Source organism: Salvelinus alpinus, chromosome 1 (assembly GCF_045679555.1).
Source record: "Salvelinus alpinus chromosome 1, SLU_Salpinus.1, whole genome shotgun sequence".
Lineage (NCBI taxonomy): Eukaryota > Metazoa > Chordata > Actinopteri > Salmoniformes > Salmonidae > Salvelinus > Salvelinus alpinus.
Window position 1 is genome coordinate 61278657 of NC_092086.1, and position 18230 is coordinate 61296886.

Below are 18230 nucleotides of genomic sequence, written 5' to 3' on the forward strand. Positions count from 1 at the left end.
GCTATCTATTTGAATAAATGACAAGGAACCAATGTGTGAGCTTCTGTTCAGTCTTTTATTTACACATGTTCAAAGGAATACATTTTGAATAGGCACATGTCAAACTTTAGGTTTGTAGGGTGATAGGAACAGCTACATTGGTCCGGTCCATATCGGCGCCACACATCACGTCTTTATTATAACCAGAACATCGTTGCGGGTAGGACAGTGGTAGACGGTGTCCATAAACTCATTCTTGAAGAACGGGTACATGCAGCAGCCCACCACACACCTAGGGAATGACAGAGATGTGAGTTAGTAGTTTCGTCATTACAACAGGCTGCCACAGACATTACAACAATTATGTCGAGAAGAAGGGTCTAAGAACCCACCTCACCCCATAAGTAAGAACAAGGCAGTCATTGCCATTGCCAGGGAGCCGAACGTATAGCAAATTACAGGCGTGTCATATTTTTGACAATTATTCAACAGAGACATTGCAAAACTCTGAATAGCTCCAAGTGTACAGGAGGGTCACGGGGAGCGGTATGATGAAGCGTATAAAGGTTAAGCGCTACAGTGGCCTGTAACCGAGCGCTCATCTCTTTTAGCACAGGGCTATTTACTGGCAGCATGCTCAAAAACAACGTTTCATAGGTTACTAATTCAAGTCATAGTCAAGGCAACAAGGAGTGAAGAACGTTAACCCGTGTAAGCTATTATCCCAGGCAACAGCAAACACTGACCGGTCAGTGTCTCTGACAGCAACTCCCTTCGCTTTCTACTAAGGCTATGGCAGCCTGATACGACTGCCTCCTCTTGAAGAACAGGACCCTGACAGATCACGAGAAGGAAAAGCTGGACCGTGTCAACGTGAGATCCGTCAGCTCCAACGGTGTCGATGTGATGATAGGCCCAAATGAGAGTCTCTTCGCCAGACCCATGTACGTGCAGTTGACACACTACCACCATCTCGACGCCCTACTAGCCATCATGGCGTGTTACTTCTACCCGGGAGTGGAAAGTTCTTACGACTATCCCGTGAGACAGGTTCACCGTGGAGAGGGGCAGTCGCCCGACCACGCATCACAACCCCCCGTCAAGTCAGAAGGGAGAGGAGAAGAGAAGAGTAAGGAAAGTATAGATACGATAATGTTAAAGTGAATATTACCATCCTATTCACACTACACCCACCAGCGGAAAGCCCATGTTCCACCCTGGACCTGTGCCCCGTATCCTTATGCTGTCAGGGAGCACAGCCATTGCTGGAAGAGTCAAACCTCAAGACATTGACTCGGCCGCCAACTACCGAAAACTGTGTCTCATTTGTATGTATGTATGTATGTATGTATGTATGTATGTATGTATGTATGTATGTATGTATGTATGTATGTATGTATGTATGTATGTATGTACTATGGCCATGAAAAAGAATATGAATAAAATGTTCAACAGTCCATCTCACAGTGCCGTGTCTGTTATTACATTGACTATGTATCGCTACCCCTACACCTGTCTCTCCCTCAGTACTATGCAAGGCATAGCTCGCAGTGTTTCATATCCCACATAGGATAGGCTTTGCACTCCCATCACTTACAGAGACAAGTGGTAGGACTATGCCAAATCTATTTTCAGCTCCAGGTTAGTGTTTACATTGGGAGGGAAAAGTAGCATAAACCACCCCTGACAGAGATACGTTTGATTAGTCAGTCCTGCCAAGCAACTCCCCTATGAATGCACTCTGTGAGACTGTGACATGTGGTGACTGGGGTAGAGTAGCATATTGTTGCCTAAGTCAGTTACATACATTTTAGCCACAGAAACATTTAGACAGAGAACAGGACAGTGTTTCATAGAGACGCCACAATAGCCACCGGTGAGAACCCCCGGACATGTTTCATATCACAGGCCTTGTGTTATGTGGCCCAAAGCCACTCCTATCCCAAGTTCATACATCACCCGGTGCCTGTGCTGTAAACACAACCTAGCAACGGTCCTGGTATACGTGACACCTATTTCATGTGCTGCATCGCACTGAAAAGAGAAGAGTGGAACCCTGCGCTCAATTCAACAGCACCACTGTGGCAGCCAAGTGCAGGGACTATTACCTAGATTGGATAGAGCAGGACGCGAGACCAGCAGTAGGGGGAGATAATGGGAAATGACCAAGTACAAGTGCTTTGCGGCTGCTCACGATTACTATTATGCTCACACGCCACAGTGTTCCTAACCAAGAGATATGTTATTGATATAGTTTTAGAAAAGTTTGAGAAAGACTTTGGTGTAAAGGGGCAGACTGCTGGAAATCACACAGTGGCCTGTCTGTGAAATGTCCAGGATGTGAGTTTTGAGGAAGGACCTCCCACTAGTGTCCACCCGGGGGAACTGTTGTATAATATAAGTGAAATGTGTTTGTGTAATAATCCTCCCGTGGTCCTCGGGTCAGGGTTACCCAGGTCCTGTGTGTGGAGGGCTCCCCGCTCTGTGTTCGGTGGGTCAGAGCGACCCAGGCCCTGTGTTTCCAGGGCTCCCGCTCTGTGCTCTGTGCTCGGTGGGTCAGAGCGACCCAGGCCCTGTGTTTCCAGGGCTCCCGCTCTGTGCTCGTGGGTCAGAGCGACCCAGCCAGCCACTGGCGAGGCATATGCCATTGAGTGTAGAGAGTCTGCGAGTGTGGCGAGGTTGTGCGTGGCTCCCCGCTATGTGCTCTGTGCTCTGTGCTCGTGGGTCAGAGCGACCCAGCCAGCCACTGGCGAGGCGTATGCCGTTGATTGTAGAGAGTCTGCGAGTGTGGCGAGGTTGTGTGTGGCTCCCCGCTCTGTGCTCTGTGCTCGGTGGGTCAGAGTGACCCAGCCAACCACTACACAGGTCCAGACATGCTCCGCTGTGTGCTCGTGGGTCAGAGCGACCCTGCCAGCCACTGGCGAGGCGTATGCCGTTGAGTGTAGAGAGTCTGAGAGTGTGGCGAGGCAAGGCCGCTGCCGCTGGCAAGGCCGTTGTGCCGCTCACTGCCCCGGCCACCGGGGCAAGTAATAGGAAGAGGTGTCAGCTCTGCCCACCCAAGAAGGACTCCAAGACACACACAGTGGGCTGCAGGTGTAAGAAATACATCTGCAAAGGCTGTTCACACGCATACTGTCACACTTGCGCACGTTGGGCCTTTAGCCAGGACGGGACAGGGTGACCCGGAGGACGCGGGGACTAGACACAATACGAGGACGACTGGAGGGTTAAGCCTCTGTAAAACATGTCAGAAGTTAGCAGATGCATTCATTCCAAACAACTATCACTGTGACCACTAAACCAAAGAGTTAGACAAAAATATTTTGGATTAAATCCTTCCTCTACTTCTGCTTGTCAAATGCGGAAACAGTTTATTCGGCTTTCGTCTTCCTCTTCATCTGAGGAGGAGAAATTAGAAGGATCGGAGGACCAATGTGCAGCGTGGTAATTGTTCATCTTGATTTAATAAAAGTGAACACTCAAAATACAAAAAAACAACAAATGTGAAAAACCGAAACAGTTCTGTCTGATGCAGACACACGAAGACTGAAGACAACCACCCACAAAACCCAACACAAAACAGGCTACCTAAATATGGTTCCCAATCAGAGACAACACAAAACACCTGCCTCTGATTGAGAACCATATCAGGCCAAACACAGAAATAGGAAAAGATAGAAATACAAACATAGACTGCCCACCCCAACTCACGCCCTGACCATACTAAATAAAGACAAAACAAAGGAAATAAAGGTCAGAATGTGACAGTACCCCCCCCCCCCCCCCGAGGTGCGGACTCCGGCAGCAAAACCTGAACCTATAGGGGAGGGTCTGGGTGGGCATCTGTCCGCGGTGGCGGCTCTGGTACTGGACGTGGACCCCACTCCACCATTTTCTTTGTCCGCTTTCTTAGCGTCCTTTGAGCGGCGATCCTCACCGCCGACCTTGGCCTGGGAACCCTAATAAAGGACCCCACTGGACTGAGGAGTGCCTCTGGACTGAGGGGCGCCTCTGGACTGAGGAAATCCCTCCGGACTGAGGGGCAGCTCCGGACTGAGGGGCAGCTCCGGACTGAGGGGTAGCTCATGACTGAGAGGTAGCTCATGACTGAGGGGTAGCTCATGACTGAGGGGTAGCTCATGACTGAGAGGTAGCTCATGACTGAGCGGTAGCTCATGACTGAGAGGTAGCTCATGACTGAAGGGCAGCTCCGGACTGAAGGGCAGCTCCGGACTGAAGGGCAGCTCCGGAATGAAGTGCAGCTCCGGACTGAAGGGCAGCTCCTGACTGGCGGCCGGCTCTGGCGGCTCCTGACTGGCGGGCGGCTCTAGCGGCTCCTGACTGACGGACGGCTCTAGCGGCTCCTGACTGACGGACAGCTCTAGCGGCTCAGGACAGATGTGCGGCTCAGACGGCTCAGGACAGACGGGCAGCTCAGACGGCGCTGGGCAGACGGGCAGCTCAGACGGCGCTGGGCAGACGGGCAGCTCAGGCGGCGCTGGGCAGACGGGCAGCTCAGGCGGCGCTGGGCAGACGGGCAGCTCAAGCGGCGCTGGGCAGACGGGCAGCTCAGGCGGCGCTGGGCAGACGGAAGACTCTGGCCTGCTGAGGCGCACAGTAGGCCTGGTGCGTGGTGCCGGAACTGGTGGTACCGGCTGGTGGTACCGGTACACATAAAATCTTCCCCTTCTTGTCTGCGAAGTCGGATTTCAAATCGGGGCTACCAATCTGTAACTAGAGCTATTTTCGTAGCCATTGCATGTCTTTTAGGTTTTTGTAAAACATGTCAGAAGTTAGCAGATTCATTTATTTCCAAACAACTATCATTTTGACCACTAAACCAAAGAGTTAGACAAAAATATTTTGGATTAAATCCTTCCTCTACTTCTCTGCTTGTCAAATGCGGAGAAGGTTTATTCAGTATGGAACTTACGTTAGAGCAGTTTCTCTAAATGCACTACCACATGTTTTTCAAACTTTCCCAAACTTTAACTGCCGTTTTGACCCCTTTCGCAACATTTTACAGAAAAAAATGTCTGCTATATAAAATCTTCCCCTTCTTGTCTGCTTTTCAATTACGAAGTCGGATTTCAAATCGGGGCTACAAATCTGTAACTAGATCTATTTTTGTAACCCATTGCTGTCTTTTACGTTTTTGTAAAACATGTCAGAAGTTAGCAGATTCATTTATTTCCAAACAACTATCATTTTGACCACTAAACCAAAGAGTTTGACAAAAAATATTTTGGATTAAAACCTTCCTCTACTTCTCTGCTTGTCAAATGCGGAGAAGGTTTATTCAGTATGGAACTTACGTTAGAGCAGTTTCTCTAAATGCACGACCACATGTTTTTCAAACTTTCCCAAACTTTAACTGCCGTTTTGACCCCTTTCGCAACATTTTACAGAAATAAATGTCTGCTATATAAAATCTTCCCCTTCTTGTCTGCTTTTCAAGTACGAAGTCGGATTTCAAATCGGGGCTACAAGTCTGTAACTAGAGCTATTTTCGTAACCCATTGCATGTCTTTTAGGTTTTTGTAAAACATGTCAGAAGTTAGAAGATTCATTTATTTCCAAACAACTATCATTTTGACCACTAAAAGAGTTAGACAAAAATATTTTGGATTAAATCCTTCCTCTACTTCTGCTTGTCAAATGCGGAAACAGTTTATTCAGTATGGAACTTACGTTACAACAGTTTTACTAACGCTACCACATGTTTTTCAAACTTTCCCAAAAACTGCCGTATTGACCCCTTCCGCAACATTTTACAGAAAAAAATGTCTGCTATATAAAATCTTCCCCTTCTTGTCTGCTTTTCAATTACGAAGTCGGATTTCAAATCGGGGCTACAAGTCTGTAACTAGAGCTATTTTCGTAACCCAAATCAAATCAAATCAAATTTTATTAGTCACATACACATGGTTAGCAGATGTTAATGCGAGTGTAGCGAAATGCTTGTGCTTCTAGTTCCGACAATGCAGTAATAACAACAAGTAATCTAACCTAACAATTCCACAACTACTACCTTATACACACAAGTGTAAAGGGATAAAGAATATGTACATAAAGATATATGAATGAGTGATGGTACAGAACGGCATAGGCAAGATGCAGTAGATGGTATAGAGTACGGTATATACATATACATATGAGATGGGTAATGTAGGGTATGTAAACATAAAGTGGCATAGTTTAAAGTGGCTAGTGGTACATGTATTACATAAAGATGGCAAGATGCAGTAGATGATATAGAGTACAGTATATACATATACATATGAGATGGGTAATGTAGGGTATGTAAACATTATATTAAGTGGCATTGTTTAAAGTGGCTAGTGGTACATTTTTACATAATTTCCATCAATTCCCATTTTTAAAGTGGCTGGAGTTGAGTCAGTATTTTGGCAGCGGCCGCTAAATGTTAGTGGTGGCTGTTTAACAGTCTGATGGCCTTGAGATAGAAGCTGTTTTTCAGTCTCTCGGTCCCTGCTTTGATGCACCTGTACTGACCTCGCCTTCTGGATGATAGCGGGGTGAACAGGCAGTGGCTTGGGTGGTTGTTGTCCTTGATGATCTTTATGGCCTTCCTGTGACATCGGGTGGTGTAGGTGTCCTGGAGGGCAGGTAGTTTGCCCCCGGTGATGCGTTCTGCAGACCTCACTACCCTCTGGAGAGCCTTACGGTTGTGGGCGGAGCAGTTGCCGTACCAGGCGGTGATACAGCCCGACAGGATGCTCTCGATTGTGCATCTGTAGAAGTTTGTGAGTGCTTTTGGTGACAAGCCGAATTTCTTCAGCCTCCTGAGGTTGAAGAGGCGCTGCTGCGCCTTCTTCACAACGCTGTCTGTGTGGGTGGACCAATTCAGTTTGTCCGTGATGTGTACACCGAGGAACTTAAAACTTTCCACCTTCTCCACTACTGACCCGGCGATGTGGATAGGGGGGTGCTCCCTCTGCTGTTTCCTGAAGTCCACAATCATCTCCTTTGTTTTGTTGACGTTGAGTGTGAGGTTATTTTCCTGACACCACACTCCGAGGGTCCTCACCTCCTCCCTGTAGGCCGTCTCGTCGTTGTTGGTAATCAAGCCTACCACTGTAGTGTCATCCGCAAACTTGATGATTGAGTTGGAGGCGTGCATGGCCACGCAGTCGTGGGTGAACAGGGAGTACAGGAGAGGGCTCAGAACGCACCCTTGTGGGGCCCCAGTGTTGAGGATCAGCGGGGTGGAGATGTTGTTACCTACCCTCACCACCTGGGGGCGGCCCGTCAGGAAGTCCAGGACCCAGTTGCACAGGGCGGGGTCGAGACCCAGGGTCTCGAGCTTGATGACGAGTTTGGAGGGTACTATGGTGTTAAATGCTGAGCTGTAATCGATGAACAGCATTCTCACATAGGTATTCCTCTTGTCCAGATGGGTTAGGGCAGTGTGCAGTGTGGTTGCGATTGCGTCGTCTGTGGACCTATTGGGTCGGTAAGCAAATTGGAGTGGGTCTAGGGTGTCCGGTAGGGTGGAGGTGATATGGTCCTTGACTAGTCTCTCAAAGCACTTCATGATGACGGAAGTGAGTGCTACGGGGCGGTAGTCGTTTAGCTCAGTTACCTTAGCTTTCTTGGGAACAGGAACAATGGTGGCCCTCTTGAAGCATGTGGGAACAGCAGACTGGGATAAGGATTGATTGAATATGTCCGTAAACACACCAGCCAGCTGGTCTGCGCATGCTCTGAGGACGCGGCTGGGAATGCCGTCTGGGCCTGCAGCCTTGCGAGGGTTAACACGTTTAAATGTTTTACTCACCTCGGCTGCAGTGAAGGAGAGCCCGCAGGTTTTGGTAGCGGGCCGTGTCAGTGGCACTGTATTGTCCTCAAAGCGGGCAAAAAAGTTATTTAGCCTGTCTGGGAGCAAGACATCCTGGTCCGCGACGGGGCTGGTTTTCTTTTTGTAATCCGTGATAGACTGTAGACCCTGCCACATACCTCTTGTGTCTGAGCTGTTGAATTGCGACTCTATTTTGTCTCTGTACTGGGACTTAGCCTGTTTGATTGCCTTGCGGAGAGAATAGCTACACAGTTTGTATTCGGTCATGTTTCCGGTCACCTTGCCCTGGTTAAAAGCAGTGCTTCGCGCTTTCAGTTTCACGCGAATGCTGCCGTCAATCCACGGTTTCTGGTTTGGGAATGTTTTAATCGTTGCTGTGGGTACGACATCGTCAATGCACTTCCTAATGAACTCGCTCACCGAATCAGCATATTCGTCCATGTTGTTGTTGGACGCAATGCGGAACATATTCCAATCCGCGTGATCGAAGCAGTCTTGAAGCGTGGAATCAGATTGGTCGGACCAGCGTTGAACAGACCTGAGGAGCTTGTTGTTTTAGTTTCTGTTTGTAGGCTGGAATCAACAAAATGGAGTCGTGGTCAGCTTTTCCGAAAGGAGGGCGGGGGAGGGCCTTATATGCGTCGCGGAAGTTAGTATAACAATGATCCAGGGTTTTACCAGCCCTGGTAGCACAATCGATATGCTGATAGAATTTAGGGAGTTTTGTTTTTAGATTAGCCTTGTTAAAATCCCCAGCTACGATGAATGCAGCCTCAGGGTGTGTGGTTTCCAGTTTACAAAGAGTCAGATAAAGTTTGTTCAGGGCCATCGATGTGTCTGCTTGGGGGGGAATATATACGGCTGTGATTATGATCGAAGAGAATTCCCTTGGTAGATAATGCGGTCGACATTTGATTGTGAGGAGTTCTAGATCAGGTGAACAGAATGACTTGAGTTCCTGTGTGTTGTTATGATGATCACACCACGTCTCGTTAATCATAAGGCATACCCCCCCGCCCCTCTTCTTACCAGAAAGATGTATGTTTCTGTCGGCGCGATGCGTGAAGAAACCAGCTGGCTGCACCGACTCCGTTAGCGTCTCTTGAGTTAGCCATGTTTCCGTGAAGCAGAGCACGTTGCAATCCCTGATGTCTCTCTGGAATGTTACCCGTGCTCGGATTTCATCAACCTTATTGTCAAGAGACTGGACATTGGCGAGTAGTATGCTAGGGAGTGGAGCGCGATGTGCCCGTCTCCGAAGCCTGACCAGGAGACCGCTACGTTTGCCCCTTTTACGGCGTCGTATAGGGTCCCCGGCTGGGATCAGATCCATTGTATTGGGTGGAAGGCAAAACACTGGATCCGTTTCGGGAAAGTCATATTCCTGGTTATAACGATGGTGAGTTGACGTTAATCGTATATTCAGTAGTTCCTCCCGACTGTATGTAATGAAACCTAAGATTACCTGGGGTACCGATGTAAGAAATAACACATAAAAAAACAAAATACTGCATATTTTCCAAGGAACGCGAAGCGAGGCGGCCATCTCGGTCGGCGCCGGAAGTAGTGTAAAAGACCCATTGCTGTCTTTTACGTTTTTGTAAAACATGTCAGAAGTTATTAGATTCATTTATTTCCAAACAACTAAAAGAGTTAGACAAAAATATTTTGGATTAAATCCTTCCTCTACTTCTGCTTGTCAAATGCGGAAACAGTTTTATTCGGCTTTCGTCTTCCTCTTCATCTGAGGAGGAGAAATTAGAAGGATCGGAGGACCAATGTGCAGCGTGGTAATTGTTCATCTTGATTTAATAAAAGTGAACACTCAAAATACAAAAAAACAACAAATGTGAAAAACCGAAACAGTTCTGTCTGATGCAGACACACGAAGACTGAAGACAACCACCCACAAAACCCAACACAAAACAGGCTACCTAAATATGGTTCCCAATCAGAGACAACACAAAACACCTGCCTCTGATTGAGAACCATATCAGGCCAAACACAGAAATAGGAAAACATAGAAATACAAACATAGACTGCCCACCCCAACTCACGCCCTGACCATACTAAATAAAGACAAAACAAAGGAAATAAAGGTCAGAATGTGACAGTACCCCCCCCCCCCAAGGTGCGGACTCCGGCAGCAAAACCTGAACCTATAGGGGAGGGTCTGGGTGGGCATCTGTCCGCGGTGGCGGCTCTGGCACTGGACGTGGACCCCACTCCACCATTGTCTTTGTCCGCTTTCTTAGCGTCCTTTGAGCGGCGATCCTCACCGCCGACCTTGGCCTGGGAACCCTAATAAAGGACCCCACTGGACTGAGGAGTGCCTCTGGACTGAGGGGCGCCTCTGGACTGAGGAAATCCCTCCGGACTGAGGGGCAGCTCCGGACTGAGGGGCAGCTCCGGACTGAGGGGTAGCTCATGACTGAGAGGTAGCTCATGACTGAGGGGTAGCTCATGACTGAGGGGTAGCTCATGACTGAGAGGTAGCTCATGACTGAGAGGTAGCTCATGACTGAGAGGTAGCTCATGACTGAAGGGCAGCTCCGGACTGAAGGGCAGCTCCGGACTGAAGGGCAGCTCCGGAATGAAGGGCAGCTCCGGACTGAAGGGCAGCTCCTGACTGGCGGCCGGCTCTGGCGGCTCCTGACTGGCGGGCGGCTCTAGCGGCTCCTGACTGACGGACGGCTCTAGCGGCTCCTGACTGACGGACAGCTCTAGCGGCTCAGGACAGATGGGCGGCTCAGACGACTCAGGACAGACGGGCAGCTCAGACGGCGCTGGGCAGACGGGCAGCTCAGGCGGCGCTGGGCAGACGGGCAGCTCAAGCGGCGCTGGGCAGACGGGCAGCTCAGGCGGCGCTGGGTAGACGGAAGACTCTGGCCAGCTGAGGCGCACAGTAGGCCTGGTGCGTGGTGCCGGAACTGGTGGTACCGGCTGGTGGTACCGGTACACATAAAATCTTCCCCTTCTTGTCTGCTTTTCAAGTACGAAGTCGGATTTCAAATCGGGGCTACCAATCTGTAACTAGAGCTATTTTCGTAACCCATTGCATGTCTTTTAGGTTTTTGTAAAACATGTCAGAAGTTAGCAGATTCATTTATTTCCAAACAACTATCATTTTGACCACTAAACCAAAGAGTTAGACAAAAATATTTTGGATTAAATCCTTCCTCTACTTCTCTGCTTGTCAAATGCGGAGAAGGTTTATTCAGAATGGAACTTACGTTAGAGCAGTTTCTCTAAATGCACTACCACATGTTTTTCAAACTTTCCCAAACTTTAACTGCCGTTTTGACCCCTTCCGCAACATTTTACAGCAAAAAATGTCTGCTATATAAAATCTTCCCCTTCTTGTCTGCTTTTCAAGTACGAAGTCGGATTTCAAATCGGGGCTACCGATCTGAAACTAGAGCTATTTTCGTAACCCATTGCTGTCTTTTACGTTTTTGTAAAACATGTCAGAAGTTAGCAGATTCATTTATTTCCAAACAACTATCATTTTGAGCACTAAAAGAGTTAGACAAAAATATTTTGGATTAAATCCTTCCTCTACTTCTGCTTGTCAAATGCGGAAACAGTTTATTCAGTATGGAACTTACGTTACAACAGTTTTACTAACGCTACCACATGATTTTCAAACTTTCCCAAACAACTGCCGTGTTGACCATTTCGCAACATTTTACAGAAAAAAATGTCTGCTATATAAAATCTTCCCCTTCTTGTCTGCTTTTCAAGTACGAAGTCGGATTTCAAATCGGGACTACCGATCTGTAACTAGAGCTATTTTCGTAACCCTTTGCCTGTCTTTATAGCCTCTGAAAAAAACATGTCAGAAGTTAGCAGATTCATTCATTTCCAAACAACTATCATTTTGACGACTAAACCAAAGAGTTTGACAAAAAATATTTTGGATTAACCCTCCCGTTGTCCTCCTATTATGCCTAGCACACAGTGTCCCCCCCCGGGTCACCCTGTCCCGTCTTGGCTAAAGGCCCAGTGGGCACAAGTGTGACAGTATGGGTGTGAACAGCCTTTGCAGATGTATTTCTTACACCTGCAGCATGTGGTGTGTGTCTTGGCGTCCTTCTTGGGTGGGCAGAGCTGACACCTCTTCCTCTTACTCGCCCCCAGCGGGGCGGCGGCGGCGGCGGCTCGCTCCCGGGCTTGCGGACGAGCCTCGTCGGCGGATACACGCTCGCCCCGTAGGACTTTGACAAGTGCGGACGCGGCTTCGGTGCGGGGGAGACGCTGCCTTCTTTGGATCTGGGGCTTCACGAGCGCCTTTCCGAGCTGCTCCAGGAACACCCTCCTCTTGTTCCGCTTCCCAGGCATCCAGTCGGGGTTGATCTCTCGCCATATGACAAAGGCGTTGTAGGAGGACACGTCGAGGATGTTGTGGAAGATGACCAGGGGCCAGCGGGCGGTCATCCGTCTGCAGCTGTAGGTCCCGACCACCTTGTCTAGGTTGTCCACGCCGCCCTTGTTGCGGTTGTAGTCTAGGATGAGGGCCGGCTTCCGGTCTCGGCGATCGCTAACGTCGGGCTCCGCGTGCCGCGTGCTCAGAAGCAGCACGTTCTTGTTTCTCTTTGCCAGGTAGGACACTAGAGTGGCGGTGGGCGTGAAGGCGAACATGGAGGACGAGACCTGTCTGCCCTTGGACTGGAGCAGCGCGGGAGGGAGCTCGGGCTTGTTCTTTCGCACCGTGCCCACCATGGTGAGGTCCCTCTCGAGGAGCCGCTGCCCGAGTTCGTAGGAGGTGAAGAAATTGTCACACGTGACGTTGTGACCGGCCGGCAGTCCCTCGGTCAGATCGAGGACGACGCGCGCGCCCTGGTTCTTCTCGGGGCCTCCGCCGGCCGCCTTGCCGGTGTACACCTGCATCTTCCAAGCGTAGCTGGACTTGGCGTCGCAGGCCACCCACGACTTGATGCCGTATTTGGCCGGCTTGCTGGGAATGTACTGTCGGAAAGGACAGCGTCCTTTCGGCGGGGGGGGGGGGGGGGGGGGAGGGAGAGGAGAGGGAGAGGAGACTAGCAGCGTCATCGTTACTGGCTCACCATCGGGGCGCACTGCGTTTACGTTACCGCCCGTGCTACTACTGCCGATTGCTACTACTGCCCATTGCTGCTACTACTGCCGATTGCTGCTACTACTGCCGATTGCTACTACTGCCCGTGCTACTACTGCCCGTGCTACTACTGCCCGTGCTCTCTATGCTACACGTACATAGACAGATACATAGACTGCCCGTGCTCTCTATGCTACACGTACATACACAGATACATAGACTGCCTGTGCTCAGACTGCCCGTGCTCTCTATGCTACACGTACATAGACAGATACATAGACTGCCTGTGCTCAGACTGCCCGTGCTCTCTATGCTACACGTACATAGACAGATACATAGACTGCCCGTGCTCTCTAAGCTACACGTACAAACACAGATACAATGACTGCTACCGCTCTCTATGCTACACGTACAAACACAGATACATAGACTGCCCGTGCTCTCTATGCTACACGTACATAGACAGATACATAGACAGATACATAGACTGCTACCGCTCTCTATGCTACACGCTGTCTATGCTACACGTACAAACACAGATACATAGACTGCCCGTGCTCTCTAAGCTACACGTACATACACAGATACATAGACCGCCCGTGCTCTCTATGCTACACGTACAAAAACACAGATACATAGACTGCCCGTGCTCTCTACGCTTACACGTACAAAAACACAGATACATAGACGGCTACCTCTGAACGGGACCAGTTGTTCGTCCACCGTCACTTCGGGCCCCGGGTTGTAGAGGGCCTGCAGCCGCTCCTCCCACAGGTCCCACACCTCTCTTACGGCCGCCAGTCTGTCGGTGGCGAGTCTCGCGGGTCTCGACTGGCGGTCGTCGAATCGCAGCAGCCTCGAGTACTTGTGAAACACCTTGAGCGGCATGGTGGCGCGAAACACGGTCCTGCCGCTCTCGGCGTCCCACAGGCTGGCCGCTGCCTCGCCTCGGGACCTGTAGACGCCGGCTAGGATCAGCAGCCCTACGTAGGCGCGCAGGTCGGTGGAGTCCATGGGTCGCCAGCCGTCGCCGTATTTTCTCACCCCCTGCAGATTCGTCATGTCCACGATTATCCTTTCTATGGCCGGTGTGACAAACAGCCGGAAGGCGGACGCGATGTCGATCGCTCGCGACGCGGCGTAGGCCGTTGGGCCCGGCGTCACGGCGGGGCAGGGCCGGCGGATGGCGCGGGGCCGGTCCGGGCCGCGATAGGCCGCGGAGGACCATTTGATTTTGCCGTTTTTTGACAGCAACGTCTCCCTTTCTCGCTCTGGCTCTCTGGCTCTGTCTCGCTCTGGCTCTCTTTCTCGCTCTCGCTCTGGCTCTCGTTCTCTGTCTCGCTCTCTGTCTGGCTCTCTGTCTCGCTCTCGGGCAGCGGCCGCGTCTCCCTCTCGCTCTCCCTCTCGCTCTTCCTCTCGCTCTTCCTCCGAAGAGGAGCACGACCGCGAGGCCGAGTCGTTTTCGTAGTCGTCCGCGTCGCGCTCGGGGTTGTATTCCTCGCCGTCTTCATCTTCCGAAACGTCCTCCTCTTCGGAATCGCAGTAGTCTTCTTCGTCTTCTTGGTCGACGCTGGAGGATATCTGTTCCAGGACCTGAGCCGCGCTGAAACCAGGACTGCGAGGCGTCGTAGGCGGAGGGCTCGCGATCGGCGGGGTCGTATTCCTCGTCGTCGTCATCATCCTCGTCGTCGTCGTCCTCATCATCGTCCTCATCTTCTTCTTCTTTTTGTTCTTCTTCTTGGTCTTCTTCTTCTTCTTCTTCCTGACAATATTAGTAGCCTCTCTACGCCCTGCTTACAGTCGTAGGCGGAGGGCTCACGCTCGGCGGGGTCGTATTCCTCCTTGTCGTCGTCCTCGTCGTCGTCGTCCTCGTCCTCGTCCTCATCTTCTTCTTCTTCTTCCTGACAATATTAGTAGCCTCTCTACGCCCTGCTTACGGTGGCCACGTGAATGGGACGAGGCGCGCGAATGGACGAGGCGCGTGGTCGGCCCTGCCTGCCTGCTCCTTCGGCCCTTCGGTCCCATCCGGTACGCCCATCCGGCTGGCCTCCCAGTGTGATCGCGCCGAGGTCGTGGGGCACTGAGATGTCGGGGACAACTGGTCCCTGACAGGGTCACTCTGACCCGGCCCAGACAGAGGGGAACGACTCCTAACAACAGGGCCGGGGGTCACTCTGACCCGGCACCAGACAGGGGTAGGAGGGTTACAACATACATACTTGCTAACGCTGCCGGGGATGTCTCTGACCCACACAGACACTGGAAATCAACTCGTAAAGCTTGGCCGGGGGTAACTCTGACCCGCCGAGGCAAGGGGAAAGGTTGTGTAACAACAGCCATACCCGAAAGGCACAATATCCACAACCAAGGGAAGGTAGTTTGGAGGGGGGCGTTTTTAGAATCGATATCCAAACTCACACGGGGACAGAGGGCCGTATTGGGGACAGAGGGCCGTATTCGACACAGGGCCCTTGCCCGAAATTTGGCGCGTGTCAATTTTGGGGCAGGACCTTTGACTAGTATCCAGCAGGTGGTAGTGTTGGGTCACTATGACCCCGCCCACACAGGGACAGGAGGGTTACAACATACACCTTGCTAACGCTGCCGGGGTCACTCTGACCCCGCCCACACAGGTGTAGGAGGGTTACAACATACACCTTGCTAACGCTGCCGGGGTCCCTCTGACCCCGCCCACACAGGGACAGGAGGGTTACAACATACACCTTGCTAACGCTGCCGGGGTCACTCTGACCCCTCTGACGTCACTATGACCCCGCCCACACAGGGACAGGAGGGTTACAACATACACCTTGCTAACGCTGCCGGGGTCCCTCTGACCCACACACAGACACGGGCAATCAACTCGGAACTGCCCGTGGTCACTCTGACCCGCCGAGACAACGGGAGGGTTATTACATTTATTTCTTGTACCACACTACCACCAGGTGGATACTAGTCAAACATCCTGCCCCAGAATTCACACGCGCCACATTCCGGGCAAGGGCCCTGTGTGCGAAGTGACAGGCTGTCCCCTTATCAACTAACTCTTTCCAAAAGTATTCTAAAAGTATTGTAAAACTATAGAAATAACATATCTTTTGGTTAGGACCACTGTGTCTGGTGAGCATTATAGTAATCATAACCATCCTGTCACCCGGTTTGTTTCGGCATGTACCTTCCCGTCGCTCCCCCTTACTGTTGGTTTCATGTCCTTCTTCGTCCTATGTAGGTGATAGTGGCTGCACTTCGCCCCTGTCTATTGGTTTGTCTCTCATACACACTGTCCTAGTCTCTGGCTAAATATCTCTGTGTCTATAATATATGCACCTGGCTTAGGCTACAATATGATACTCTGTCTCAGTCTCACAGAGTGCATTCGGGAGTTGCTTGCTAGGGCTGACTAATTCACCATGTCTGTCAGGGGTATGTGCTACATTTCCATCCCAATGTAAACACTAAGTTGTACCTGAAATAGAGTTGGGCAAGTGATGCATAGTGCTACCCCTCGTCTGTGTAAGTGCTGGGAGTGCACAGTCTATCCTATGGGGGATATGAAACACTGCGAGGTATGCCTTGCATAGTACTAGGGCTGACTAATTCACCATGTCTGTCATGGGTATGTGCTACATTTCCATCCCAATGTAAACACTAAGTTGAACCTGAAATAGAGTTGGGTAAGTGATGCATAGTGCTACCCCTCGTCTGTGTAAGTGCTGGGAGTGCACAGTCTATCCTATGGGGGATATGAAACACTGCGAGGTATGCCTTGCATAGTAATGACTGAAAGACAGGTGTAGGGGTAGAGATGAATAGTCAATGTAACAACAGGCACTGAACTGTGAGAAGGGCTGTTGAGCTTTTTATTCATATTCTGTCTCATCAGTACATGCTGTACAGTGAATGTGTAATGATTTGAAATGAGCCTCAGGTCTTGGTAGCTGGCAGTGGAGTCCATGTCTTGAGGGCTGGCTGTTCCAGGCTGACTAATTCACCATGTCTGTCATGGGTATGTGCTACATTTCCATCCCAATGCAAACACTAAGTTGAACCTGAAATAGAGTTGGGTAAGTGATGCATAGTGCTACCCCTCGTCTGTGTAAGTGCTGGGAGTGCACAGTCTATCCTATGGGGGATATGAAACACTGCGAGGTATGCCTTGCATAGTAATGACTGAAAGACAGGTGTAGGGGTAGAGATGAATAGTCAATGTAACAACAGGCACTGAACTGTGAGAAGGGCTGTTGAGCTTTTTATTCATATTCTGTCTCATCAGTACATGCTGTACAGTGAATGTGTAATGATTTGAAATGAGCCTCAGGTCTTGGTAGCTGGCAGTGGAGTCCATGTCTTGAGGGCTGGCTGTTCCATCAATGGCTGTGGTGACTGGCCACATAAGGCTATGGGGGCCATGTCCAGGTTGGATCGGCTGTTCCATCAATGGCTGTGGTGACTGGCCACATAAGGCTATGGGGGCCATGTCCAGGTTGGATCAGCAGTGTCTTTCCACTTGAGTGTGTAGTGTGAATAGGATGGTGATGTTCTCTTTTTACCCTTATCCTATCTATACTTTGCTTACTCTTCTCCTCTCCTCGCTGACTTGACGGGGGATTGTGATGCGTGATGGAGCAGCTGCCCCGGTTCAATGTGAACATGTCTCACGGGATAGTCGCACAAACTTTCCACTCTCGGGGTGACGTAGCACGCCATGATGGCTAATAGGGCGTCGAGATGGTGGTAGTGCGTTAACGGCACATACATGGGTCTGGTGAAGAGACTGTCCGTTGGGCCTATAGTCACATCGCCACCTTCGGCGCTGCCGGCTCTCACGTTCACACGGTCCAGCTTTTCCTTCTCGTAATCTGTCAGGGTCCTGTCCTTCAAGAGGAGGCAGTCGTACCAGGCTGCCATAGCCTTAGTAAAGTCTGCGGTTACCTGAGGTGGATGAAGGAGTTACGAGGGTAGGATAGGATAGGGGCTAAGCTTAGGTTGTCCTAAGAGTTTGATTAGAGAGCGAAGATAGTTGTAGTTGCTGTCAGAGAGCTAATCAGAGGTTTGCAATGTCTCTGTTGAAACCTCTATAACCAACGTCGTGTTCTTTCTGTGTGTATGGCTAATGGACTGATATTACCCCCCTGAGTGTGTGAGGACTGGAGGCTCTAAGTACATCTCAGCAAATTGCTTGTGTGTGTGGTGGGATGCTGCCTAAACCCCTTCTTCAAGAATGAGTTGCTTGACACTGTCTACCACTGTCCTAGCTGCAATGTTGCTCTGGTTGTAATAAAGAAGTGACGATTACAGCTAATATGAACCGGACACTGTATGGGTTCTCATCGCCATACACACCTAACACTT

General features: G+C 50.4%; 1 protein-coding gene across 1 annotated transcript; it reads right to left on the reverse strand.

Annotated features, from left to right (window-relative positions):
- Positions 1–11776: 11776 nt before the first annotated feature.
- On the reverse strand, positions 11777–17786 carry LOC139563854 (piggyBac transposable element-derived protein 4-like). The gene is made up of 5 exons (XM_071382850.1): positions 17538–17786; positions 15602–15762; positions 14874–15052; positions 13574–14668; positions 11777–12789 (listed from the first exon to the last, which is right to left on the reverse strand). Exons 1-5 carry the CDS (start codon positions 17784–17786, stop codon positions 11777–11779), a joined length of 2697 nt encoding a protein of 898 aa, XP_071238951.1.
- Positions 17787–18230: the final 444 nt, after the last annotated feature.

Excerpts from the sequence above, each read along its gene's own strand:
- LOC139563854 (XM_071382850.1), bottom strand. The coding sequence starts at position 17,786 with ATGGCAGCCTGGTACGACTGCCTCCTCTTGAAGGACAGGACCCTGACA. Across the intron at positions 15,763-17,537 it reads AAAGTTTGTGCGACTATCCC|AGTGACCACGGGCAGTTCCG; the intron begins GTGAGACATGTT and ends TCGGCGGGTCAG. Across the intron at positions 15,053-15,601 it reads ACCCCGGCAGCGTTAGCAAG|AGTGACCCCCGGCCCTGTTG; the intron begins GTGTATGTTGTA and ends GTGCCGGGTCAG.